Below are 27,717 nucleotides of genomic sequence, written 5' to 3' on the forward strand. Positions count from 1 at the left end.
CGCGATTTCGATTTGTCCCGTTACCAGTGGTGCCCGCTTGGCTCACTTGATAAAGGTGGTGTCTGCCAGGCTTCTCCACTGTGAAGTCTTTGTGATTAATAAGTATACTGTGGGGGGAGGTGCTTTTGAAACTAAGTATCTGTTCCTATCAGACTTTCGATTTGCTCATTTATATCAGTGCAGGCTAAGAGCTTCCCATTTTATTCAGTTGACTGTCATCTTTTATTATCGTTATTTATTTTGATGTTCGTATTTTCCCATGTTTGGCCAGTGGGAGCCCCTTAAAGCCAGCTGCTTGGATAAGTCCCCATCATTCATTTAATACTTCTTGCTTTCTGGTACAGCAAGGTACTCTGGGCTCTTCATGTACAATGCTTTCCTGCCCCAGACCTGAAATCAGCCTTTTCTTTGAGGAGGCCCGGTTCCATTTTACAACCGTTGGTACTCAGAGAAGCAGAATGTGGGCACCAGTTGGGCTGTTGTTGGGGTGTTAATGCACTCAGGCCCTCTTAGTGGACAGAGATGGAGTGTGTGTGTGTGGGTGTGTGTGCACATACATGTATACATGCACACACAGATATACAGATGCCTGTGTATTTACAACACATGTTTGTTTTTACATCTCTGTATGTTGAAAGACACGAGTTCATTTTAGAACCTCGGTTTCTATCTAATACCACAGGGTTCGTTCCAGTCTCTCCCTTTCTGAATTGGTAGCTCCCTTTTCCAACAGTGACAATCCTAGGTGCCAGTGTCCCTAATATATTTACTTATTTGATTAGTCACCGTGTGTGTTCCCAGTCTCCTGTTGCTGCCCCCTCTTCTGCACAGGTACCCTCTGCTCTCTTCATCTCACTCAGCCTCTGATACCCTAGGTATGTGGACACCCCGTTTTGTGGAACTCATATCCCAGTTTCTAGAAATAAAGTTCTGTGCACTGTCTTTTTGCCCTTTCGAGGCTGTTCCCTGAGCCATCGCTTCATTGTTGGTGATGCCTGCTGTGTGGTATCGATGCGTCACTGTGTAGTTAGTTACCACTATCTCACTGGTGCACAGTTGTGTTTTTCCAGTTCTTTGCATGTCACCATGCTTCTATGAGCCTTCTTATACCTATTATGCCTATGCCTTCTGTGTTCTTGTGCAGGTACTTCTGGAGAGTAGGTTCTTTGGAGTGTTATCACTGAATTGGATTATGGGTATGTCGATTATTTGTGGGTTTTTTTAAAATTAATTTTATTTATTTTTGGCTGTGTTGGGTCTTCGTTGCTGTGTGCCGGCTTTCTCTAGTTGCAGCGAGCAGGGGCTACTCTTCGTTGCGGTGTGCAGGCTTCTCATTGCGGTGGCTTCTCTTGTTGCGGAGCACGGGCTCTAGGTGGGCGGGCTTCAGTAGTTGTGGCTCGTGGGCTCAGTAGTTGTGGCTCATGGGCTCTAGAGCACAGGCTCAGTAGTTGTGGCGCACGGGCTTAGTTGCTCCACGGCATGTGGGATCTTCCCGAACCAGGGCTCAAACCTGTGTCTCTTGCGTTGGCAGGCAGATTCTTAACCACTGCACCACCAGGGAAGCCCGATTATTTGTGTTCTTAAATTGCCTTCTAATGTTACACATCCTCAACGATAGAGAAGCCAATTTTCCTCACCATTTCAAAATCTGCATCACTTCTGTTCATCTTTGTAGATCTCATAGTATAAGGGCAGAATGAAGATGAACACACCTGTTCATGGGTTTATGTGCCGTATGTCTTAGTTTTCCATGAACTGTGTGTTGATAGGTCCTAGTCTATTTAGATGTTTCCCAACCAGAGAAAAACTCTGTTTGTGTCCTAACTTCTATATGATAGCCTTTACTGTACAAAATTCTTAAGCTCTAATAGGGTCAAATGAGTCAGTATCTTCCTTGATGATGTCTACAGTCTGTGTTATCAGTAGGCCTTTGCACCCTCAAATCATAGGTTTTTCTCCCCAGTCTTCGAATTCCTCAAGGCTTGATTTTTTATGGCCAGATCTCTAATCCAGCTGAAATTTTATTTTGGCGTATGGTGTGAGGTAGGGATCAACCTTTATATTTTTTCCAAAATGGATTGCAAATGGGCCCAGCGCTGTTTACTGCCTAGTCTATCCTTCCTTGCTGATTTGAAATGGCACTTGTTTCAAATGCTAAACTCATAGATACACATGAGTTTTTCTTTTTCCTTAGCAAAAACCACCAAGTACTAATTACTGTTGCTTTATGGTGTGCTTTACTTAACTTCAGGTTGAATGTTTTTTCTTTTTCCCCCTTTTTTTCTTTTTTTCCAAATAACCTAGAACAATTTTATTTTTAGGTGAATTTGGGAGTCTTTTTTACAGTGTATATATTGAAAAACAAAACCTACGGGGACGTTGTGTTAAGTTTCCTAGGGCTGCGAAAATAAATTACCACAAATTTAGTAGCTTAAAACAACACCAATTTATTCTCTCACAGTTCTGGAGCTAGAAATGTAAAATCTGGCAGGGCCACACGCCTTCTGGGGGCTTTAGGGGAGAAACTGTCCTTTGCCCCTTCCAGCTTCTGGTGGCTGCTCCCATTTTCTTTGGCTTGTGTGTTCCAGTGTCTGCCTCCACCTTCATATAAGCTTTCTCCTCTGTGTTGTCTCTTTGCCTCTCTTTCAGAATGACACTTGTAATGGACCCATCCAGATAATCCAGGGTAATCTTTAAGCACTTCTGGAAAGACTTTTTCCAGGTAAGGTAACATTTAAATTCCAAATATCAGGACCTGACGTCTTCGGGTGGCCATTGTTTAGCCTACCGCAGATGTTATTTGGCATTTCCTTGAGGGTGTAGATGAACTTGCGGTGGGGGGGGGGGGGGGGGGGGGGCGCGGAAACAGACATCTCTGTGATGAGTGTCCTGGATGATGAAACTGCTCCATGACTCGGGCATCTAGTGTGTGTGTTGTTTTGCTAACACTGAATTTCCCTTCAGTTTTCCTAGCTTTTCATTATAGTAGAGGGGTTTTCTAGACAGATGGTCATCTGCAAATAGTGGCATTTGTGTCTTAGCGTAATTATTTCTCCTTAGATTGTGTGTTTGACAGTCTTTGACCACAGTAGACGTCTTTGCTGTTTCGTTACTTACTTTAATAGGAAAATTTTGGCCTTTCACTAATTGTGATACATTTTACTTCTGGGAAATACTCTTCGTATTGCCATTTCCTTCTATTCCTGAAGTTACATTCCATGGGAAGCAAGGAATAGATGCTTGAATTTCATCAGTCAGACGGATGTTTTTTAAATGGCCATCTATCAGTCATGTATATATGTTTTTTTGTCCTCCTTTGAGCTATAAATGTGAGATGTATACATTACCTAATATTGAATCCTTACTGCATCCCTAGAACAGACCTACTTAGTCACAGTGCCTTATTCTCTAAATTTAGAGTGGATTTACTGTGCTGGTGTTTTGTTTAAAATTTTATATGTTTGTAAACTCTTTTGTAGTTGATAATCTCTTTTCTGTGCAGCACCCACTCATTGTTTTGGGGAGGCAAAGCAGTGCCCTAATTTTCCTCTGGAGAGCCCCCCTTTTTACCATGTACAAGCCATGTGTTTTGGTTGAAATGGCCCAGCTGCTTGGGTGGACCCTGATTGGCTGTAGCTAATAGACATATTCCATCCCCTTGGCCCCTTGACTATAGTTATTGGTCCTCTGATGGGCTCAGAACCCAATTGATGCCAGTGAGATACAAAAATAATTCATGGGGCAAAGAAGCTCCTACTTCCTTGCGAACTACCAGAAGATAAAATTACTGCCATTTATAACACTTCTTATTTCAGTACCAGGCAAGGATAATATTATATCATTGTGCACTTGTATTCTTTGTGTGCTCTTTCCTTGTCTTTATCAGACTTGACAGAGTTAATTGCTCTTTAATTTATTTTTTCAGAGAAACTGATTCTGGTTTTGATTGACCACACCAGCTGTATTTTGTTAGTTTTTGTTTTCTATTTCACCGGTTCTTCGTTTATTTATTCCATGTACTTTCTTTGATTTTCTCTTTCCATCTTGATTTGAATGCTGATTAGCTCATTGATCTTCATTTCTTCTTATAATAAAATTTACAAGTTTGACTCATCCTCAGAGTATAGCTTTGGTAGCATCCTGTATGCCCTGATAAGTAGTGCTCTTTGATCTTTTTCTTTTTTTACACCTTTTTGTTAGGAAAACATTCAAACATATCCCAAAATAGGAGAGAATATTGATATTTCATATACCTGTCACCCAACTTTAAGAGTTGTCAGCATTTTGCCATTTTTATTTTATCTTTCCTTGCTTGTTCCGCACTTGTCATACTTTTAATTTTGAGTTTGAGTATTTTAAAGCAAATATCACATTTCATGTCACTTGTAAATACTTCAGCATGTATCTTCAGTAGATGAGGGCTTTAAAGAAATTTTACCTAGCAAAATTAACTATATTTTGTTAGTATCATCCAGTATCTATTCTGTGTTCACTTTTCTCCAAATGTCATAAAATATGTGTTTACACTTGGTTTGTTTGAGTCAAAGAAAACCCACAGAAAGTGTCCACACTGCATTAAAAATCTAAACAATTTTAAAATCTGTAACAATCCCTTTTCTTGTTTATGAAAGCAGCGGGGCCATTTGTGCTGTGGGTTTTCCCACATTCTGCATTTGGTTGCTTGTATTGTTGTGGTGGCATGTGGTATATTCCTCTGATCCTCATATTTTCTGTAAACTGGTAGCTAGGTTTAGATGCTTAATTGGTTTGGGGGTGGTTATTTGTTTTGGGTTTGGGGTTTTTTGTTTGTTTGTTTTGGCAAAGCTGGTGTAGGGAGGGTGTCAAGAACACATCATAGATTGTGCTGTGTACTTCATATTGCATTATACCAGGAGGCGTAATGTCTGGCTGTCTTTCTCTTCGTTATGTTACAAGTGATCAGTGAATGAAGTGTCTGAAGGCTGATTCTGTCCCTCATTATAAAGTTTTTTATCAACCAGTTATCTAAGGGGCTTAATAGCCATTTTGCTTATATTCACTGTTTCATTGGTGTGTTAGTTTCCTATTGCTGGTGTAACAAATTACCACACACTTGGCTGAAACCAGTCTCACTGGGGTTAAGTCAAGGTGTCAGCAGGGCTTCCTTCTGGAAGCTTTAGGGGAGAATCCATTTCTTGCCTTTCCCAGCTTCTTGAAGCCGCCTGCATTCCTTGCGGCCCTTTCCTCCATCTTTAAAGCACATGATTTTAAGGATACTTACTACATTTAGGTCCCACCTGTATAATCCAAGATAATCTTCCCATCACAATATTCTTAACTTTAACTCTTATTCATTTGTATCATTCACAGGTTCCAGGGCTAAGTACCTGGCTATCTGTTTCTACATTTATTTGTTGGCATTTTTACATGAAGAAGGTTTCCCTGATCAATTCTGGTTACTCTAAAATACAATTCCTCCTGAAGAGAAAGGAGAAATGATTTCTTTGCTTTATTCATATTTAGAATATGTTTGGACTAGCAACTTCCAAAGCAACAATGCATTTTTGTTGCTTTCCCCCCCCGTAGTATTATAAACTTGTAGATGTGCATGTAACTGTGTTTCAACCCATTGAAGCCAATTTTTGATGCTTATATTGTTCCCCCCAGTTGGCTTCTGTGTTCTTTGGACGTGACCCCATTAGTCTGTGACTCCTTCCTTGCTCTTTGCCACAGCGAGATGTCCCATCTTGTGACCTGGACTCAGCTATTTTTCCAAGGAGCCTGGTTCCTTTTAGTGGGGAATGGTGTTGATTGCCACAGTCTGTGTGCTCAGGGTGCCCAGTGCCACTGCATTGCTTCTCGTAGCAGACAGGCCTAGGAACCGATCATGAGTATAGATATTTCCAATTCAAATAAAAATCTACATGGTTTTTGCTAATGCTGAAAATTGTTTTTTAAGTATATTAACCTTATCCTACAACATAAAATATTTTTAGCATAATAGTAACTGATGTTATTAGATTATATCCCACTTGGAATATACTGTCAAGTTACTGTGTTTTAAAGTTATGTTTTTCTCTGATGCTTGCGCCACTGTTGTGACATTGTTATTTAGGTTCATTTCAATTTTTTTTACTAAAAGTGTTAAAGAAGTATAATAAACATACAGAGAACTATGCAAATCCTTAGTGAAAATTCGTTGAGCCATAAATGTTAACTGAACCCAACCATGTAAACACCATTAAGACAGAGAAGCAGGACATATTTGTTTTTAGAGTTTGTTCTTCTCTGATTTATATGGTTCTAAAGGCAGAGGGACTCAGTGGTATATTCAGATGAGTTGTGTCCATCCCTGTCCCTCCTCCCTTTTCTTCTCCCAGTGTTGCCTCCCATTGTTTCTTCTTGCAAATACGAGCAGACATAGGTACACTGGTGTTTCCGACACTTTCTTGGAGTTAGGTAGCTTACTCTGCACCTCCTGCCTCCTTCGCCCTTTCTCACTAACCTTGTCCCTAGAGACCATGCGTAACAGTGCATGGAGATCTTGCCATGCATGCCTCTTAGGCCGCCTGTTATTTTGTTGCATGGACATAGCATGGTTTATCCAGTCAGTCTCCTCCTTAGGGAATTTGTGGTTACTTCCGGACTTCATCAGCTTTTTATTTCTCACTTTTTCTGCTCTTGCATTTCCACAATTGTTTCTTCACACGGTAGCTAGAGTTCATCCCAAGTGGGTGCTTCGTGTCTGCTTGGAGTTGGCCTCTGTGCGTTCACCTTAGTCTGGCACCACCATGCTGATGAGGGCCCTGCTGCCCACCTGCTTCCCATCCTTGGCTCCCTGTGGGGCCAGAGATAGGTTGTCTTTCTCTTCCTCCCCTCTTTGGTTGTTACCGGTTTTCTAGTGGGAGGGTTAACAGTTTTTTCGTGCCCTGTCCAGCCTTCTCTGTTGACAGATGAAACCTCTAAGGTCCTGCACCCCAGATGCTCTTACAGCATGGTGGTCTACCCTGAGTCCTGGATCTCAGGTGTTTGACTCAGGACAGAGATTAAATATCTCTGCTTTGGTCTGTACCTTGTATTTTGTTTCGTTTCTGTTTAATGCTTAAATTTTTAAAATTATTTATTTATTTATTTGGCTGTGCCGGGTCTTAGTTGTGGCACTCGGGGGATCTTCCTTGTCGCGTGTGGAATCTTCATTGTGGTGTGTGGGATCTTTAGTTGTGGCGTGTGAACTCTTAGTTGAGGCATGCATGTGGGATCAAGTTCCCTGACCAGGGATCAAACCCGGCCCCCCTGCATTGGGGGCATGGAGACTTAACCACTGGATCACCAGGGAAGTCCCTGTACATTGTACTTTGTATTACTGTGCCTTTATGTTGAATTAGTTCTTTGAGGGGTTGGGGACAGCTGTATCATTAAGGGTTTCTAGGAGGTCTTTAAATCCCAAAGTGAGGGATTTAAAGGGATTTAAATTGGGAGACTCAGAAAGGTAGTACTGGAAGAGATGATGGAATCCCATCTCCTCGTCTGACAAACGAGGAAACAGGTCAGTTGAAGATGTGTGATGTGCCCAGTGTCACCAGGCAGATGGCACTTGAGTGCCCACGGAGGCTTAACACCCTGCAGAGGAGAAAGTCCGAAGACTTGATGTTTCTGATGTTTGTTTCTTCCTTTGTAGAAAAGCATTTCATTTCTATTTGGACAGGACTGGTTCTAATTCTTAAGTATCCACCCATAGCTTTAGCTAGCTTTGTATCCATTGCAAAGTTTTTTATAAACACGAGCTAAAAGCTCATTCTAGCTCATGGAACTTTTCTATGTAAATTGTAGGAAGAAAAAAACACCTTCAAGTATATTGCCCTAGGTCAAACTTGGAATTATTTTGTTTCTTGTAGTTTAATTGTAGGACTGAGGGGGAGAGCCAGCCAGAGCCCTCCTCCGTGGCCGTTCCATCCCATCCTTCTCTTCCCAGAAACGCCCTCCAGGTTGAGCCAGGAGGGTGGGCCTCCAAGCCTGTGTGTAGAGGCGCTGCTCTGAAGCATGGTGTTCAGAGACCTCACGATGCACTTCCCTAGAAGCAGTGGTTGGTTTCTTTAAGGACACAAGGACACGTGTCGAGGCGGAGACCTAAGGAGTCATCTAATCCAGACAGTCGCCCAGTGGGGAGCACGTCACCGGGTGGGAAGTGCTCTGCCTAGGTTTCCAGGGCGCAGATCCAGCGAGGTGTGCTCCCTCGGGGACCTTTGTCTTTGTGCTGAGGTGAAAGGTGTCTGTACTCGTTCCTAGTTGTGCTGTTGGCTGCTGGCAGAGATCGGCCTTCTGTGCTGCCCTCCAGACACTTAGAGACAGCTCGCAGGTGCCTTCCGATTCCCAAGGGCTTTAATGGGTTAACGGAAAGCCTCATCCTCCACAAAGAAATTCACCACAAAAAAGCTCACTTCAGACTTCTTGCTGGTAACATGGTCTAATAAAACAGAAAAGAAAATCCTTGTGACTCAGGCTTCCACTCATTTATAGTAGCTAGTGCCACGTAATAGCACCTTTGTTTCCCTCCAAGTGGAAGTATCTTTCTTGAAAAAGTGAGGCGCGTCATATAATACAGCTTCTCCCCCCCACACTCCCCATATACACTCTTGTGAACACTTAGCATATGTCCATCCATAATTTCTGTACCTGTTAAATAAAACACACTTTTTTGGTAAGTGGTATATGAAATATATGCTTTTATGTATCCTCACCTACCAACTTAACAGTAAAATTGCTGACTTTTCGAGTCAGTAAGTGCAGCCCCCGTCCTTCACCCTGTGGCCCTGACACTTCTCAGTACCCGACTCTGTGCTCCTGTTCTTTCTCCTCTTCACAGAACTCTGTGTCCTCAGTGGCCTGAGTGTCCTTCCAGAGTTATTTTTGCATAGACAAACGTGTCTCTCTAACACCACGGGTTACGTATTGGTATAACATAGAGCTGCCCCTTTATTGACACGGATACTGGGTACGTGGTGTAGTTGGGGAACGTTTGCTCATTCACCAATCATTTGATGCAGGGCTGTGTGTACTTGAGTGTCTGCTGACTGTATCCTACGTAATCTCTTCTTGCATAAACCAAGCTCATATAATACGTCATCTAGGACATTCACCATCAGATCAAGAATTTAAGACACTTAATAAAGCAGTTAGAACGCAGGATTCCTTGAGGGTTTTAAGATTTTTTTTCACCTGACATTTTTTTTTAAAGCAAACTGGCTTTGTTGAGAATTTCAATGTGGTAAACTTAGTGTTCACAGAAACATTTCTCTTCACTTTTATTTCCTTATTTTTTAATTAATTAATTTATTTATTTTTGGCTGCGTTGGGTCTTAGTTGCTGCGCGGGCTTTCTCTCGTTGGCGTTGAGCTGGGGCTACTCTTCATTGGGGTGCGTGGGCTTCTCATTGAGGTGGCCTCTCGTTGCAGAGCACGGGCTCTAGGCGAGCGGGCTTCAGTAGCTGTGGCGAGCGGGCTTCAGTAGCTGTGGCTAGCGGGCTTCAGTAGCTGTGGCGAGCGGGCTTCAGTAGCTGTGGCGAGCGGGCTTCAGTAGTTGTGGCTCGCGGGCTTCAGTAGTTGTGGCTCATGGGCTTCAGTAGTTGTGGCTCGCGAGCTGTAGAGCACAGGCTCAGTAGTTGTGGTGCACGGGCTTAGTTGCTCTGCGGTATGTGGGATCTTCCCAGACCAGGGATCGAACCTGTGTCCCCTGCACTGGCAGGCAGATTCTTAACCACTGTGCCACCAGGGAAGCCCAAAATTTGTATTTTAAATTACAGTGTGTAATCAGATTGCTCCTCAGAAAGGTCACTCAGTTATTCTTCTTCCAGCCACACCAGTATGCTCACACCGTTTCTGTCCTCATACTTTATTTTTGCCAATTTGAGAGGTGAAAGAGTCTCATCCTACCTTCAAATCTATTTTTTTGGTACAAATTAAATGTTTCCTGCATTTCCATGGAAGATTTTTGTATCTTTTGCTGTTTTTTTTTTAATGGGTTGTTAGAGTGCTTGGAAATACTGTAAACTACACTTGGCCACTTCTTTCTCAGATCTTTGAGACTATACCCTCTACCATGTGCCCCTGGGTGTTTGTGGTAGAGGAGATACTTTCGTGACTAAGACAAGTACCCATTTTGTATTTTTTCTCCTACTCTAAATTTATTCATTATAAACAGGAGATTTGTAAAAAATGACTTGAGAGCTTCCCTGCTGGCGCAGTGGTTGAGAGTCCGCCTGCCAATGCAGGGGACACAGGTTCATGCCCTGGTCTGGGAAGACCCCACATGCCGCGGAGCGGCTGGGCCCGTGAGCCATGGCCGCTGAGCCTGCGCTCCGGAGCCTGTGCTCCGCAACGGGAGAGGCCACAGCGGTGAGAGGCCTGCGTGCCGCAAAAAAAAAAAAAAAAAAATGACTTGAGATTTTCTTCTTTTAAGACTGTTGTATAAAGTTTATTAATAAAAACTTTCTGTCAGGTTACGTTCCTTTCTGCCTTGATTTGGAAAACCGACTATAGCACTGCTGTTCAATAAGAGCTACATGTATAATTTAAAATTTTCTGGTTTCCATCTTTAAAATGTAAAAAGAAACAAGTGAAATTTAAGTTTGATAATATATTGTTTAACCTAATCCAAGATGTTATCGTTTCCACATGTAATCAACATAAAATCATTAATAAGATGTTTTACATTGTGTTTGTTGTACTAAGTCTTCAAAACCCATGTATATTTTAGCCTTACAGTCTGTATCAGTTCTAACTAGCCAGGTCTCGAGTGTCCATAGACACACATCGCCAGGACGTATTGGCCAGCATGGCTCTATAGAGTGGTTTCATTTCATTTCTGTGGAAATCCATTCACTTACTCTTTTGAAACTAACCTTTGTCCCATCTGCTTTTTAAAAAGAGTTATAAGGTGTATTTATCTGACACTTGTTCTTGATTTAGGCTCTAAATAAATATTATTCTTTACTCATCTGTGGAAAGATATTGCTGATTATTTCAGTATTTGTAAAATTAACGTGCTAGAGTATTCATTTAGTGGAACATGGTGATGTGTTGTTCATTTAGTGGAATTAAACACTAATATCCCCAAACAGTGGGATACCTACTATAGAGCAGATTATCTTCCTTGATCTTTTTAACAATTTACAAAGCCCTCAGAAGTTGATAGAGGTGGGAAACGTAGAAAGTCAGAGCATAAACAACCAGCCGGGGTGACCCAAGTAGTATCTGGCAAGATTCTGAACGTAGGTGTCCTGACGACAGGTGTGGTGTTAATTACACAGTCTCTTCTCACTAGAGACACCTGTCATGACTTAGCTAAAACTTAGTTGTTACCTAATTTCACGTTATGGAGAAATACATGTCATTGAAGAAAATTCTAAGTTACCCTTTTGTGTCACTTCCTGAAAAGAAGTGACGCTGATAGAATTAGTGGAGAAAGAGTAAAGCCAGGTAAAGGAAAACATGGACCACAGGTATTTGTTTCTCTCTCGTCTGAACTTGTACTACTATATTTGGGGGGAACAAAGCTGCTGAGTTGAACATACATATGGTAATAAACACTATCTCTGAGCCAAAGAAAGGAACCTAGTTTTTAGGTGTTCAGTATTAGAATGCACTACCAGTCAACGTGGGTCAACACTACAGTTTATATTTATAGCTACATATAAATAAGCTTAATCACAGAAGGAGTTTACTAGTATATTTCAGAAGGATGAAGGGGCTTCCCTGGTGGCGCAGTGGTTGAGAGTCGGCCTGCTGATGCAAGGGACGCAAGCTCGTGTCCCCGGTCCGGGAGGATCCCACATGCCGCGGAGCAGCTGGGCCCGTGAGCCACGGCCGCTGAGCCTGCGCGTCCGGAGCCTGTGCTCCGCAACGGGAGAGGTCACAACAGTGAGAGGCCCACGTACCGCAAAAAAAAAAAAAAGGATGAAGGCATACTCTTTGCCCAAACCTGAGCACCACACAGTGTGGGAGAGCAAACTGTGCTCCACACCCCCGCCCTTAGCACCAGTCTCCCACAGGGTGGCAGGGCTGCCGAGGGAGTATCAGACCTGAGCACTCCCACAGCCACAGCGATGCCCCCTGACCCCCATCAACGTGACCCTGCTTGGAGGGGTTCCTGTCAGGTAGGTAGGTAAAGCAAAGAGGGTAAGTAGCCTAGGTTACACACCTCAGTTTGTCTGTCCATGTTCATCTGTTGACAGATTGTTTACAATTGTTGGCTGTGATGTGGTTCTTGTATATGATTCTCTCACTCGTGTGGGACAGCTTTCTCCTGTAGTATATATCTAGAAGTGAGGGGGTTCGCTCACAGTATTTGCATCTCAAGCCTTAACTGGCCTTGTGAGTGGTGTGAGGTAAGGACTTAGGTTTTTCTCATGTAAGTAATCAGTTTTCCCGGAGGCATTGATTGTGTAGTCCATGCAGGAGGTCACCTCTAATGAGTCTGTCTGTTATGTCCACATCTGGGCTTTCTCACCTGCTTCGTTGTCCTCTGCCTCTGCTCCTGCACAAGCACACACTGCCTGAATTACTGCAGCTGAAAATCTTGGATTGGGGAGGGCATATCCTCCCCACCTTGTTTTCCTCAGAGTTGTCTGTGGCCCTTGATCTTCTGTATAAAAGTTGTTGTATACATATAAATTATATATTAAATATTTTGTATAAATGTATATAGAAATATTGTATAAATGAAAATTGTATAAAATCTGGTTATAAAATTATACACACATGTGCATGCCTCTCTTGGGATTTAAGTTGCATTTGCATTGAATTTCTAGTCTAGGAGAATTGCACTCTGTATGATTAAGTCTTCCTATATAGGTGAACGTGGCATTTCTCTACTTATTTTGGTCTTTCCTGTATGTTGACAAAGGTTTTTACAATACTCTCCATAAATTCTACTTTCCCATTAATTTATTTCTAATAGTTGCTGGTGTTCTGGAACATAATTGATTTTGCGTTCTGGTCTTGTTTCCAGAAAACCTGCGAACTCTTTAGTTAGTTCTAACAGTGCATTTATAGATTCTCCTGGATCTTGTACTTGGACAGTTATATTGTCTGTGAACGCTGGCAGGTTTTTTGTTTGTTTGTTTGCAGTACGCGGGCCTCTCACTGTTGTGGCCTCTCCTGTTGCGGAGCACAGGCTCCGGACGCACAGGCTCAGCGGCCATGGCTCACGGGCCCAGCCGCTCTGCGGCATGTGGGATCTTCCTGGACCGAGGCACGAACCCGTGTCCCCTGCATCGGCAGGCGGACTCTCAACCACTGCGCCACCAGGGAAGCCCACGCTGGCAGTTTTGTTTCCAATCCTCATACGTTCCATTTTCCTGCCTTACTGCCCTGGTTAGAATCTCTAGTGTAGGTTTGAATAGAAAATGCTCAGTGCAACCTGCCTTCCTCATGATCCCAATATGAATGCTTCTAATGAGGACTCTTGGTAGGTGCCCATCATGGAGTTAGGGAATGTGTCCTTGTATTCCTGTTTTATCAGGAATGGGTAAACTATGTCATGTTCTTCATTTGAATGTTTTTGAGATGATCAGATCATCTTGTTCCAGCGCTAACAATGTGGTGAATTACTTTATTTTTCTGATATTGTACCACCTTGCATAACTGGATTAAACTTGACTTTATCGTTATATATTACGTATTTGTTTTTACATCTCTGGATCAGTTTGCTAGATTATTTTAGGCTTTTGCTTTTAAGTACCTAGATGAAATTCACATATTCTTTTCCCCTGCTACCCTTGTCTGGGAGGTATTAAATTTCCCTGGCTTTAAGTGAGTTGGGAAGACAGTCTCTTGGGGCTTCCTTACAAAACCATCTGGGCCTGCCTTTTTGTTGTGATTTTTATATTTGTTTCTTCAAATATTGGAGAGTGTTGGTTATTTAAACTTTGCATTTCTAACAGACTCAGTTTGGGTAACTTACTTTTCTAGAAATTGCCTATTTCATCTAAGTTTTTGATAATACTTTTCTCAGTAGAATTCTTGTATGATGTTTCAAAGTCTCTATTTTAGTTATAGTTTTTGACCCACTTTGAATTCTTAGTATTGCCTATTTTTACCTATTCTCTTTTTTTATTGATCATTTCTGCCAGAGATCTAACTAGTCTTTTTAGATTTAGCTCAGTTTATTTTCTGTGGTATATGTCTTTTACTTCATTGATTTCTTATCTTTATTTCTATTTTCTTTAGTTTTATTCTGTGGCTTTTCTAATTTTAGAAGAGGGTGACTAGCTAATTTTTACATTTTCCTCTTCACTAATATGACTAAGATTATAGATTTGTCTCAAGTAACACTCTGGCTTCATTCTACAAGTTTGGATATATAACTGCTTTATTCTAAATATTTTCAGATTTCTTCTTTGACCCATGAGTTATTTAGGAGCAAGTTTTAAACTTTCCAGGATATTTAAAATTTTAACTTGACTTCTAATTAATTGTGTTATGATCACAGAATGTTTATTAATTTTTTGTCATTTGTTGGAAAAAAATTTGGGGGGGCCTTAGCTCCTGACCAATTTTTGTAAAAGTTCAATGTATACTTGAAAAGAATGTGCTTTCTAATCATTGGGCAAAGGATTATATAAGTCCAATAAAGTAGGTTTTAATTGCATTGCTTTAATATTCTGTGCATTTTTAATCTCCGTAATCTATGTTACCAAGAGTTGAGTCAGTCTTGCCCTGTAATCTTGGCTATATCAATTTCTAGTAACCTTCAGTTTTTATTTATACATTTTGTAGCTACATTATTACTGTACATACATGATCAGAGTTGATTGAATTTTTTATTCTTGACCTTCTTTGTTCTTAGTAATGCTTCTTATCCTGCAGTCTATTTTATTGGAAAATAATATAGATAGCCCAGCTTTAATTTGGTTGGTAGTTGTCTGGAGTACTTTTTCTATCCCTTTACTTTCAATGTCTATGTCCTCATGGTTTGGGATTCTTAAATAGCTTATAGCTGGATTTTGTAACTGGCTAGTTAGTGTATTAACATTAGATTATTGCCACATTTGGATTCATTTCTTCCATTGTATTTTGTGCTTTATTTGCCTTTTTAATTGCTTCTCTTTTACTTCTCTTGCTTCCTATTTTCTTTTTTTCTCTTTTATTTAATAATTAATAATACAGGGCTTCCCTGGTGGCGCAGTGGTTGAGAGTCCGCCTGCCGATGCAGGGGACACGGGTTCGTGCTCCGGTCCGGGAAGATCCCACATGCTGCGGAGCGGCTAGGCCTGTGAGCCATGGCTGCTGAGCCTGTGCGTCCGGAGCCTGTGCTCCACAACGGGAGAGGCCACAACAGTGAGAGGCCCGCGTACCGCAAAAAAAAAAAAAAAAAAAAAGTAATACAAAATAACATAATGAATAAGTAATAATGTATATTAAATAAGATAAAGAATTCTAGGGCTTACCAGGTGGTGCATTGGTTAAGAATCCGCCTGCCAATGCAGGGGACATGTGTTCCAGCCCAAGTCTGGGAAGATCCCACATGCTGCGGAGCAACTAAGCCCGCGTGCCACAACTACTGAAGCCTGCGTGCCTGGAGCCTGTGCTCTGCAACAAGAGAAGCCACTGCAATGAGGAGCCTGTGCACTGTAACGAAGAGTAGCCCCTGCTCGCCGCAACTGAAGAAAGCCCGCGCACATCAACGAAGACCCGATGCAGCCAAAAATAAATAAATAAATTTTTTTTTTTTTTAAGATAAAGAATTCTAAGTTGACAGTTAACTTTCTTCAGCATAATTTATAGGTGTTATTTCATTGTCCTCTGGTAGGCATTGTGCTGTGACATGGTCTGCCCTCAGTCTCGTGGTATTCCTTTATAGGTAACCTGTCTTTTCTCTCTAGTTGCTCTTAAGGTCTGCTCTTGCCTTGGTCGTTTTTGAGGTTTCAACTGTTCTACACCAAAACGCAGATCAAATTATCCACCTGGCCACCTGTTCTGTCTCTTTTTAGGAGGGGAGGGAAATGTAGTATCTTTACATTCTAAAATTTTCTCCATTATTTTTCCAATATTCTCTGTTCTTTTTTTTTCTTTTTAATATTTATTTATTTGTTTGGCTGTGCTGGGTCTTTGTCGCAGTACGCGGGATCTTTTAGTTGCGGCATGCGAACTCTTAGTTGTGGCATGCGTGCGGGATCTAGTTCCCTAACCAGGGATCAAACCCAGGCCCCCTGCATTGGAAGCATGGAGTCTTAGCCACTGGACCACCAGGGAAGTCCCTCTTCTCTATTCTTTGTATTTGCCTCCTGTGGACTGCCTATTAGACATGTGTTGGACTTCCTCATCCTTGTATCTGAGGTTCTTAACCTCTCTAATTTGTTCCATCTCTTGATTTTTTTTAATTGTAAACTTTATGTCTTATGTCTCTAGTCGCTTTAAATTTTTTTTTAATAGCCTCTGATAGTTCCGTCACCTGGAGTTCTTAAGTCTAATCGTCTTTCAGTCTTAGTTTTTGAACTTTGGACTTTAAGCTTCTCTACAGTGTTGGTAGATCTGTGGGTGTCCTTTGCAGCCTGGTGTGAGGTTCATTCCCTCCCAGGTGGGGTTGCTTTCTGTTTTGTTAATTTCTAGGTTTGGGCTAGGCCTTGGACAAATGGGGCTGTAGGAATTTGAGCGCTAAACCTTTATTGAACCTTAATTAAACTAGTGCATGGTTGCTAGTGCTCTAGAGGGGTTTCCATCTCCCAGCACTGGCCAGTGGGGAAACGTCCTGTAGTCTATGCTAGTGGGCCAGAACCTACCTTCTGTTGAGGGTTAGTTTTTGGGGGGATCGTGGCTTTAAGTGTGTGTGGGGGGATATCTCTATTCTAACCTTTTACCTTGAGGAGCCCCAAAGCTTCTCCCCTGTCCCCTTGAACACTGAAAACCCAAATGTTACATACTGATGTTCTCCTTCTGAGGCAGCCATAAGGGGTTTGCACATTATTTTGTGTGAATATTGCTGGACCCAGATATCTCAAAATTTGCCTCTGCAGACTGTTAGTTTCAATGTAGTAAAGCTTGCTGGGAAGGGAAGCTGCTTGTAACTATCAGCACAAAAGCATCCTGAGATGGTCTGTAGCACAAATTTAACATTTGATCTTATCATATCTTTTGTTAATTATATGTTGTTGTTGTTGTTTTACAGTTTTTTAAAAAATTTATTTATTTTTGGCTGTGTTGGGTCTTTGTTGTGGTGCGCCGGCTTCTCATTGCGGTGGCTTCTCTTGTTGCGGAGCACAGGCTCTAGGCGCGCGGGCTTCACTAGTTGCAGTGCGCGGGCTCAGTAGTTGTGGCGCACAGGCTTAGTTGCTCCGCGGCATGTGGGATCTTCCCGGACCAGGGCTCGAACCTGTGTCCGCTGCATTGGCAGGCGGATTCTTAACCACTGTGTCACCAGGGAAGCCCTAATTATATGTTTTTAACCATCTCTTTCAAGGCATCCTGTGCACCAGGTACTCTGTGAGCTTCTCCTGTGGTGACTTCCTAGTTTCCTTGGAAGTTCCTTGACAGTGGACCTGCCTACTTTTTCTGAATCCCTCCCCTCTTCCTCCCTTCTCAGACCCCTCTGTAGTGCTGAGCCCTCAAAAACAAAAAATAACAAAACGCACTTGTCGGAGTTGCTGGTTGGTTAATCCGCATGGAAAGACTACCTCCAAACTTCAGTGGTAGCATAGGAAGGGATGCTTACAGAGATTCTTCCAAGTCTAAGGAGGTGCCACCTTGCCCAGGTACCATCCTGGTGACGTAAGGTACAGCTTTGATGACAGTGTCCTCAGCTCCATGGTTTCTTCCCCCAGTGATGTCATGAAGTGCTGTCGTATTCTGTCAGCTGTGATGGGCTTTTCCCCAGCCTTCACCTTGTACATGCAGTTGCCTACTTGACATCCCCACTTGGCCATCCAGTGGGCATGTCAGACGGCATATCCGAGTATTTGCATCACACTTCCCCTTACCAATCTAGGCTTCCTTCAGTCTCTCCATCTCAGTGAGGGTAGCCAGGAACCTCCCTGCCGTTCTTTTTTTTTTAATGTTTATTTTTTAATTTTTTCTCATTAGTCTCCCTGCTGTTCTTGACTTCTGTCATTCCCCGTGTCCAGTTAATAAGAAACTTCTGGTGCTACTGTTGGAATCTGTCCACTTGGTGCATCTGCCATTGCCAACCACAATGGAAAGCCATTGTCACCTTTAGACTGAACAACTGCTGTGGCCCTGCCCCGCCCCCCTCTCCATGTGTACATACTTTGACAGTGTTCCACTGAAAGGAATACCCAGGTCCTGCCTTCTCCCCCTCAACTACCCCCCCACCCCCCTGGCCCAGCTTCCCATCATCCTGAGCAACACGTGTATCATGGCCGCAGACGAGCTGACCTGGCCCTGAGGGTCCTCTCTACCCTGACCTCGCCTTCCCAGTCCTGCCAGGGCCCTGGCTCATGCCTTGTCCCCAGTGTGTGGTGCACTCCTGTATGTCATGTAGGATTCTACTTATGGGCTGCTTCATCAGAGGTGCAAATCCCTCCACTAGGCCTGTACCCTTATTAAAAAAAAAAAAAAAGAAACCGAGGCCCTTGTCACATATTACACAAGGAATGCAGACCTGGCTTGTCTGCAAGCCACTCTCACCCACCAGGGTGGACGCCCCTTGAGGGCAGGGGCTCTGTTCTGCTCCTCTTGTTTGTTTAGGCTGTGAGGCTGGAGACACAGCTGTAGGAGTGGAGTCCTTAAAAGAGGGGTCTACAATTTTTAAGGGAATTAAACTGGTTGCCAAGGAGTAGAGTAGGGATATTTTATAGACGGGAAGGACACAAGGTGCAGAACCGCAGGCGAGTGCGCCAGTGGAAATCTGTGCTCCGAACTTTGGGGGCATGGGGTTTGTTTCCACGCGAGTTTATTAGGCCAGCTTGTCCAGCTATTGGAAGTTGTAGATGGTTGGGGCCAGCAGTTAATTTCCTTTGTGTTGTACCTCGAGGAGTCTTGTTTCTTTTTTGGGTGGGGAGGCGGTATTGGGGACCTCAATGCTAGAGCTGCAGTCCCTCCCGCCTTCGCTTTATGAAGGTGGAGACTGATTTCCCAACTCCCCGACACCCCCCACCCCCCAGTAAAAGGCTCCCGAGCCCCCGGGGAGTTAGGTGCTGTAGGAGCAGCGGGCGGGCGGGGGCGCGGCGTTGGCCGGCGGGCGGGGCGGCCGTGGTCTGACGTGTCCGGGCGGGATTGGAGCCGCCGCCCTATATAGCCGCGGGGGCCCGGGCGCCGGCCTGGAGGGAGCCAGCCTAGAGGGAGCGAGCGAGCGAAGGTCCCGGCTTCTTCCGCGGCGAGCGGACGGACGGCGGACGGACGGACGGGCGCACCGCGGGGTGAGCAGGCCGGAGCGGGCGGCGCGGGCCGGGGTGCCGGGCGGGGGGCGGCGCGGGGAAGTTGGGGCGCCGGGCTGCCGACGTGGAGCCCCGGGCGGGGGGAGGGGGCCGGGGCCGCCTTTTGCCCCAGCGCCCCCAAGCCGATACTCCCCCAGCCAGCACAGCCACCCTCCTCCCGCGGGCGCCCCCCTGACCGGTCGGGGGTGGGGGGGCGGCTACGTGTCACCACTGCGCATGGGCCGCGGCGCTGGCACGGGAGGAGTGAGAAACTTTCCCGAGTACCGCGGCGCCGGCTCTGCGCTGCCCACCGCCCCGCCGAGCAGCCCCCAAACCCCAGTCCGGGTCCCGCTCCCTCCGTGCGCCCGCCGCTGCGGCGGGGGGTGGGGGGGGGCGACCTGGGCCCAGGTCGGTGACGTTGGCGGCCGGGCCCTGCCCCCTCCTGCTCCGGCAGGGGCGCCCCTCCCCCCAGCTCGGCCGAACGGAGGGGGCAGGGACGGGGGCCTGTCCCGCAGGGCATCCTTGGCGGTGGGGCTGGACGGGACGGCGGCACGGGTCCCGGGCAGGCCGGGCCTCACCTCCACTTGCTGCCGCCTGCGTGGTCGGCCGGGCCCTGCTGCCCTCCTCGGGGCTGGAGCGCAACTTGGATGTGCCCCAGGGTCCACGGACGAAAAATGCATTACGGAAAAGTACCGAATTTGGATGAAAGGCGGGGAGGCCCAGCGCGTTGCTGCCCCTTTAAGCCTTTCCCCCGCCCGCGGGCTCGCGTGGCCTGTGGGAGGGCCTTGCTGAGGTGGCATCTGCGAAAGTTCCTCCTGCAGGATGGGTGCCGACTTCCAGAACTTGGTGAAACGCACAAATGCCCGCCTTCTACTCCCAGCCGTGTAGACTTTGTGCGGGTGGCCTTATATTTATGCTTTGTGATCTCGCAGCCATCGGGATTTTATGTTCGTATTCTCAGTTGGTTTGTGGGTCTTGAGAAGGACTTTGAAATTTTTTTTTTCCTTACAAGCTTGCTGAGGGGATAAAAGTAAATAATTTCAACTTTGGAAGAAGAGGACAGAGGTCCTGGGTTTCCTGGTGGTTTTTTGATACCCTACATACTCAGTCCTGTCTAGTAGGTAAACAAAGCACTGAGATCTCGTTAGTTGACTGAGATAAAATTCTTCCTGGACCTACTCATGAGTTCTCTTTGCAGAAGACTTTCTCTTTTGAATATGTAATTGGCAAAACATTACAAGGGAATCAACTTATATTTCCTTGTTTATAGGCAAAAAAGTAAAATTCTTCATTTAATCTGTTGTACATTTGTTAGGACCGAGCTTCAGATGTAAGCCACGTATGCTGGGCACCCTGGTGCATAACCGTCCATCCTTGTGGGAGTGCCCCCCCGGCCGCTGCATCCCACCCTGGGGAGGGGGCGAGTAGGAGAGAAGAGTCTTTGCTTCTGTCTAGCCTTCTTCCTTTGGTTCTAGTTCTTTCTTACATAGTTGTATTTTAAAATGTGTTTTTTTTTCTGTGGGTATTTATACTCTGAGAAACAAGACTTAAAGTCCAGGTTGAGAAGAGTTTGAGATTTGCATTGGGTGGATCTGAATGCTTCTTGCATGGAAAGTAGTTGAGAGCAACCAAAATGATGAAGGGACTAGGGCATCTTGGGAGTCACTGAAGGGGGCTGGAGAATGGGCTGAAGGAGTACCTGAAGTACTCCTTCACGTACCTGAAGGAGTCTTGTAAGAAAGATGGACTTGTTCTCTTTGGCAAGAAGGGGGAAGAAGGAGCAGATCTGGGCACGACCTCAAGCCACCTGTCCTGACAGCTATACAGTGATGGAGAAGCAGTGGAGCCTGGGCCCCCAGGGAAGGCTGTGTGGCTCCTGTTCCCCGGCTTATTCAGAGAGTGGGACAGAGTCGTCGCTGAGGTCCCTTTTGGTCCTGATTTGAGCAGCTGTATTCAACTAAGGGAGGAGCTGTGATAGCAAATGTTTGGTCTCTGCTCCTCAGGAGGAGGCCTGGGTAAGGTCTCCTGGGACTGATGGCCAGTAGGGAAGCCGGGGTAGGGAGCACACACGCCTGGACGGGTGTGAGGTTGTTGAAAGATCTCCGAGGGGTGGGCATAGCGCTCTGGGGGACGGTTACTTAGGTGCTGCTTTGTTGAACTGGCGGCAGGTTGACAGTAGGGCTGGGGGCACGGGAGGAGGACTGGTGCTGGCCTTTTATAAGATCTGCCCCAGCGCCTCAGGTAGGTCTCAGGTCTGCACTTACACAGGGATCAGCAGATCGGTTTTAAAATGGATTCTTTAGAGACAGGAGTTTGAGAAGTTTATGAGAAAAGCAACACCCTAATTTGATCATATCACACCCTAGATGTTCACCTGTGGCTCGCTGTGATCCATTCATTCCAGCTGGGACAAACTGCCATTTGAAATCTGGAAACTAGAGACTAGTGTGTCCTGTCCAACCAGCCTGGAGTTTTCTGTAGGTCCACCCTCCGCCCTTAGCTGCCTGAGGGCCTGTGCACACATGGGGGCGTTAGAGGCTCTGCCGGTTGGGCTGTACTGAAGCCCCTTTCTTGAGCCAGTGAGGAATGCGGGGCTCAGTAGAAAGGCTCACTGGAACTGACTCGTGCCGCATGTGGGAGCTGGCTCAGAAGGGAGCCTCAGGACCTCTTCCCCTCTTGTGCGTGACGCCAGGTGCAGGGTGGGGGCTTCTCGTCAGAAATCTGTGGCTGGAGCAGACGTGGACAGTGGCTGCACTGCGCGGGCTTACCTCGTAGCTGTCACTGGGCACTGAAGACTTGCCTGTCCAGGAAAGCAAGAGGACTGGTCGGTTAGGAGCACAGAGAAGATGTTGTGGGCGTCATGGTGGTCACGTGGGTGAATGCAGCTTCTTAGAGGGTGGGTGTCAGTGGGTTTTGATAAGGGATGTCGGCACCTGGTGTGGGAGGCTGTTCAGGTCGCAGGTCAGCAGTCAGGAGTTGCCAGGAGAGCGGGGCAGATGCCTGGGTCCTGGCTTCCCGTTGGCGCTTTGACCTGGAGCACCGCCATTCTGTTCCTAGACGGGCTAAGTGTGGGCCCCCTGGACACTGGGAACCCCAAGGCGGGCTCACCTTTTCTACCCTGTCAGGACCCATGCGTGGATGTGCTACTCTGACAGTTTGGTTGAATGGAAAGGGTTTCTTTCTTCCTTGCCTTAGTCACTGAGACTTGCGATTAGAATTCGTTGGAGGCAAATTCTTAAATAAAATAGTCTCGGTCAGTTTGTCTCCACCTTCTCCACTTGGGTCTCAGATGCCTTTGTGTGTTTGGTGGGACTGGGGCCCCAGAGCGGGTCTGGCCTCTGGCTCATAGTACTTCCCCCATGTGACTCAAGCCCCTACATTGAGAGATTTTTTTTTGTTTTTTTTTTTATACCACTGGTTCATGTCCCCAGCTGGGACATTTGAGACCCCACTGAGGCGCCCCTGACTGCCATGAACCGTCTTCCTAGCTCCTGAACCACGCTTGTATTATGGGCAAGAACTTGGGGGTGTTACTCTCCAGTGAGGTAGAGTATTCTTGTTACTGTTGGGAATTCTCCCATTTTAGCCCATGCCTCACCACTGTCATAATGTCTCCCTCATCAAGCGCACGTGGTGTGGCTGGTAACCTGCCTGGCAGCCTCCCTGTCCTGAAGTCCCCCAAGGCAAGGTGACCCACCCCTTTTCCTTGGTCCTCCCAAGCTGGCCTTTGAAGGTCCTTTCCAGCCCTGCTATTTTATGGCCTGGTCTCTAAGTCCCCAGTAGATTAGAAGGGACCGAAGAACTTTTATAGGCTAACAGCAAGAAGAACAAAGTAACTACAAAATACACAGGGAACTCTTAAAGACAGTAGCCCTCAGTCACCCTAAAAAGCCCTGGAGCCCCCAAGGTCCACAGCCTGTTCTAGATCATGACACAGTGTTGCAGACCTTTTTTCTTCTGGCTTAGCATAGATTAATAAGAGGAATACAGGAAAAATTACTCGCCACATAGCAGAACAAACATCAGTTTTGTGAGAATTTTACTTCAAAATGGTTACATGTAAAAGGGATACACTTACGGGATTCCCTTGGGTCCCTGGAAAAGTTGCCCTCTAGAAGTTCCAGATGGTTCAGGTTTTACCGTAATGTGTTTGTTTGAAGCTAATGGCCTAGGGGCTTCCTTGGTGGCGCAGTGGTTAAGAGTCCGCCTGCCAATGCAGGGGACATGGGTTCGAGCCCTGGTCCAGGAAGATCCCACATGCTGTGGAGGAACCGAGCCCGTGCGCCACAACCAGTGAGCCTGCGCTCTAGAGCCCGCGAGCCACAACTACCAAGCTCATGCGCCTAGAGCCCGTGCTCCACAAGAGAAGCCACTGCGATGAGAAGCCCGCGCACAGCAACAGAGACCCAATGCAACCAAAAATAAATAATAAATTAATTTAAAAAAAAAGAAGCTAATGGCCTAGTGAAAGGGTTCCTTCCATTTTTTCCGCCCAAGCAATTTGCCTAATATTGGTATTAGTAGCCAAAGTGTAAGTAATACTTTGACCTTTTCTGGTTGAGAGGTGAACGGATCTGGGTTGTAGGATGCAGATAAGTAACTTTTCTCTGGTTTTCTCCTTGCTCCCTCTCCCCTTGTCCCACACCAGAAAAAGCTGGCAGGCTGACAGAGGCGGCCTCAGGACGGACCTTCTGGCTACTGACCGTTTCGCTGGTAAGTGTGTCTTGTCTCAAGGCTTCCTGGCCCTGGGCTGTGTGCGTGCCTTCTTTCATTATGTTTTATCCTTAAGTTTCTAATGGTTCTTCAGAGAGAATCACTGTAGCTAACCTCCCAGCACGGAGCAGTGTGTATACTTCAGGTAGATGTGTCATCTGGTTTCCATCTATTTTTAATCTTTTTTCCTTAAATGTGAATTACGTTTGCTCGGGGTATCTGAATTTGTATCTTGCTTTCCTTTAGAAATACAGAGTTTAATTTTCTTGAACTTGGGGAGGGGTCTTACTGTGTTGTAAAAATGGTGAAGAAACTCACTCTTATTAAATTACTTGACCCTCTTATGCTTTATTGCCACGGTGGTACAGGAAGACACTTGGTGCAGAATTGTGTGAAGAGAGTGGGTTCTTCCTCTTTGCAGTAGCATGGGGCTCACCTGGAGTTGGAGAGAGGCAGCCTGTGCTGAGTGAGCCCCTTTTCCAAATAAGGGAGCTGTGGCTTTGAGAGCCAGAGTCTCGCTGAGCACTGCGGCCACTCAGGAGTGGGGTCCGGAGGCAGACTGCGGGGTTCCTGCCCTGAACTGAGGAACTGTGTGCCCTTGGGCCAGGTCCCACCTGCTGCAAGTCCCCTCCCACACCTGGGTGACCGGACGTGGGAGAACAACCAGTCATCGCATGTCAGAGGCACTTAAACTGCTACCCCTCCTACCTCTTGCTGTTACACTGTCGCCACAGAGCAAGGGAGGCTGCTCTTCAGTGGCTCTTTGCAGCTACTGTCAAATGATACATTTTATAAGCATTAGGAGGCATGAGGATAACAGATTAACCAAATAACTGAGATAGTTGTTAGTAGAACCATCCAGATGTTGATCTGTGTCTGGGGCTGGGTCAGACATGTGTTGGGTTCCATTGGGGCTCTGTGGGTGGAGAGAGGGGTGGCCCCTGGGCGTCCTGGTCCTGAACCTCTCAGCTGGAGCCTACATCTGCTCTGTTATGGGCAACGGGGGGGAGGTTTTCCAGGGTGCCCCCCCCCCTTGAGTTTCTCCTTTTCATCACTTGGTGAGAGTTTGGGAATCACCTTATGTCAGCAGTTGTAAGTGAGGAAGATAAGTTGTTGCTTGCTGGTGAAGCAGAGTGAACCCTTGGCTTAAACTCTCAGCTGAACGGATCAGGTAACTGCAAGCTGTCTGTGCCGGACTTGCCTCTCTGACTCACCCCCCTGCTTCAGTGGCTCACCCGGATCGTGTGGACTCCTGAGATCAACCATGAGCTCCGTCGCCGTTCTGACCCAAGAGAGCTTTGCTGAACACCGAAGTGGACTGGTTCCGCAACAAATCAAAGGTGACGGCCCCTTCCCCACTGTTCTTGTTGACCGTAAGACACGGCTCTTTCCGATCCTCATGAGAGCCTGTGGCCTCTGCAGAGGTGCCTTTCAGCCCTGTGCTTGTGGGGTGGGCCAGGACCCACCAGTGTTGTGTGCTCCGTTTTGCACTACCCTCGTGTGAGGGCTGAAATTGGCCAGGAGTGGTGGATGGATCGCCTACAGTAAGATTTAAAATGTGGACAACTTTCTGGAAAGCCAGTGAATTTGGCCTTTGTGATTATTAGGATTCTTCTCCAAAATCGCTATTGCCCAGTTGTGTTGAACTGGACTCTGGGATGGGAAGCATCCCAGAGCTCTGTCGGGAGATAGCTGTGAGGATGAAGGTGGGACTCGGGCGCTGCACTGGCCCAGGCAGCCAGCCCCAGTGGGGACCAGTGCTGCCCAGGAGGGACAGTACACGAGCTGCGGCATCTGCAGGACGGTCGCTTCGGCGTCTCTAGCGCATACTTCACAGTCTTGTCTTTCCCTTCAGAGTCTGATGTGTGTGTATGACTGCAGCACAACTTGACTTGAATGCTCTTTCCATCCAAAGCCCTTCATCTGTAGTTAGATTTTATAAAATTTGTAGCTGAAAGAGTAGCTTGTTCTACCCTTTGTCGTTCCAAACATTCTTTAAAGTTTTCCGATAACTAAATTGAATATCAGTTCTTAAGTTTAAATTAATTAAAATTACAAGTGCGTTTCATCCGTCACACTCGCCACGTTTCAGTGGCTTGTCTCGGCAGTGGAGACCTAGACACTGCCGTTCGCTTGGGTTCTCAGTGCCTGCTGCCTGGGGCTTCCACACGACCCAACAGCCCTGTGGTGTCTGCGCCCCCGTGTTTAGGGGAGGAGAGCGGGCACTGGCAGACTGGGACAGCTCGTCACACGGAGTCTGTCTTGGCATCCAGGATAGCACGGCTAGAGTCGTGACCCTGGAGTCGGACATGGGCCTGTCCGATTCCAAAGGTCATCCCTCTGCTCTGCGTGCACCTCTGTTCACAGTAGTTTTTATTGGGCCCTGCCATTGCCGAATACTGTGTTCAGCCCCGGACCCTAGGGTGACCCAAACAGTCACGCTCCTGCTTCCATGGAGCTGTGGTGAACGGTCGGGGCACTGTGGAGGGTGGAGCAGGGGGTCACCGGGACCTGATTTCCTCCTGTGCTTCCTGCGTTGGGGGTGCGGGGGGCAGAGATGGCAGGTCCCGCGATGCTTTCAACATGGTACATTACAGTGGGAAATCAGCTGCAATTTAGCTCGGGGGGGGGGGGGTTCTCGCTGGCAGTGCTGGGCAGCAGCAGCATTTTGTTCTGCAAATTTAAGAGCTGGCTATGTGCCAGGCATTGTCCGTGGTCGTGATTGTTTTTGAATACAGGATTGGGAGACTCTTCAGGGCCGAAAAGTCTGTGTCAAGGCCTTCCATCAAGGAGCTCACCCCATTAGGGGAGCGGTGGGGCATCTGGCGTCTGAGCTGAGGCTCACAGGGGAGGCTGTGCGCAGGGCAGGGGCGCCATCCGGATCAGAGTCTGGCCCTTCCAGTTGACAGGCTGAACTTGAGGGCGCTGGGCCTGCGGAGCGGCGGGGCCCCTTGCCTGTGACCGAGGGAAGAGGTGGGGGGTTGTCAGTGTCAACTGTCAGCAGTCAGTGCTCTCTCTTCTTGACGTTAAAACCCTCCTCGTGGTTTTTCCATCTAACACTGAAAGTGGTGTGCTTCCTCTTAATCTATGTTGGCCGGTCCAGTTGCCACTTTAAATTCAGAGGAGGAGAGCGACCCTCCAACCTACAAGGATGCCTTCCCCCCACTCCCTGAGAAAGCAGCTTGCTTGGAAAATGCCCAGGAACCTGCTGGCGTCTGGAATAACAAGATCCGGCCCATCAAGGCTTCCGTCATCACTCAGGTAGAGAGTCCATTCTTTTTTCACCTGCCCCTCCAAGTAGGAAGCAGTGGTGTCTGATGGGAGGTTTTTTGTTTTTGTTTTTGTTTTCTTTCGGCTGTGCCGCGCTGCTTTCTGGATCCTAGTTGCCTGACCGGGGATCAAACCCGGGGCTTCGGTGGTGAAGGCGTGGGACCCTAACCACTGGACTGCCAGGGAATTCCCGGGAGGGTTTTTGAACGTGCAGATGTGAGAGTGCTTTGGACATGAGAGGAGGCCTTTGGATTAAGTTGGTCTCCCCACCCCCCAGAGCTCTAGGGAAGCACAGCTGCCCTGCACCCCAGCACCCAGAATGGATGGTCCCATATGTTTTCAGTCCACTGCAGTCCAGTCTGTGCTCCAGCTGCTGGAACTGCCCTTGG

The 27,717-nt window shown here is 46.5% G+C and overlaps 1 protein-coding gene across 4 annotated transcripts in view; it reads left to right on the plus strand.

Annotated features, from left to right (window-relative positions):
- Positions 1-27,717, plus strand: part of HDLBP (high density lipoprotein binding protein) — a 67,901-nt gene that overhangs the window by 12,633 nt on the left and 27,551 nt on the right. For 2 of the 4 annotated variants that reach the window (XM_029225527.1, XM_029225530.1), the window contains exons 2-4: positions 23,994-24,058; positions 25,286-25,398; positions 27,162-27,319. In XM_029225527.1, coding sequence (XP_029081360.1) covers positions 25,323-25,398; positions 27,162-27,319 — 234 coding nt within the window. In that variant the 5' untranslated portion in view covers positions 23,994-24,058; positions 25,286-25,322. Of the gene's footprint in view, positions 1-2,649; positions 2,723-19,199; positions 19,349-23,993; positions 24,059-25,285; positions 25,399-27,161; positions 27,320-27,717 lie in introns of those variants that run through there. The other 2 variants (XM_029225529.1, XM_029225528.1) reach the window with 2 other exon arrangements.

The sequence above is a fragment of the Monodon monoceros genome, unplaced genomic scaffold (genome assembly GCF_005190385.1).
Source record: "Monodon monoceros isolate NGI ecotype Baffin Bay Population unplaced genomic scaffold, NGI_Narwhal_1 Super_Scaffold_16, whole genome shotgun sequence".
Classification (NCBI taxonomy): domain Eukaryota; kingdom Metazoa; phylum Chordata; class Mammalia; order Artiodactyla; family Monodontidae; genus Monodon; species Monodon monoceros.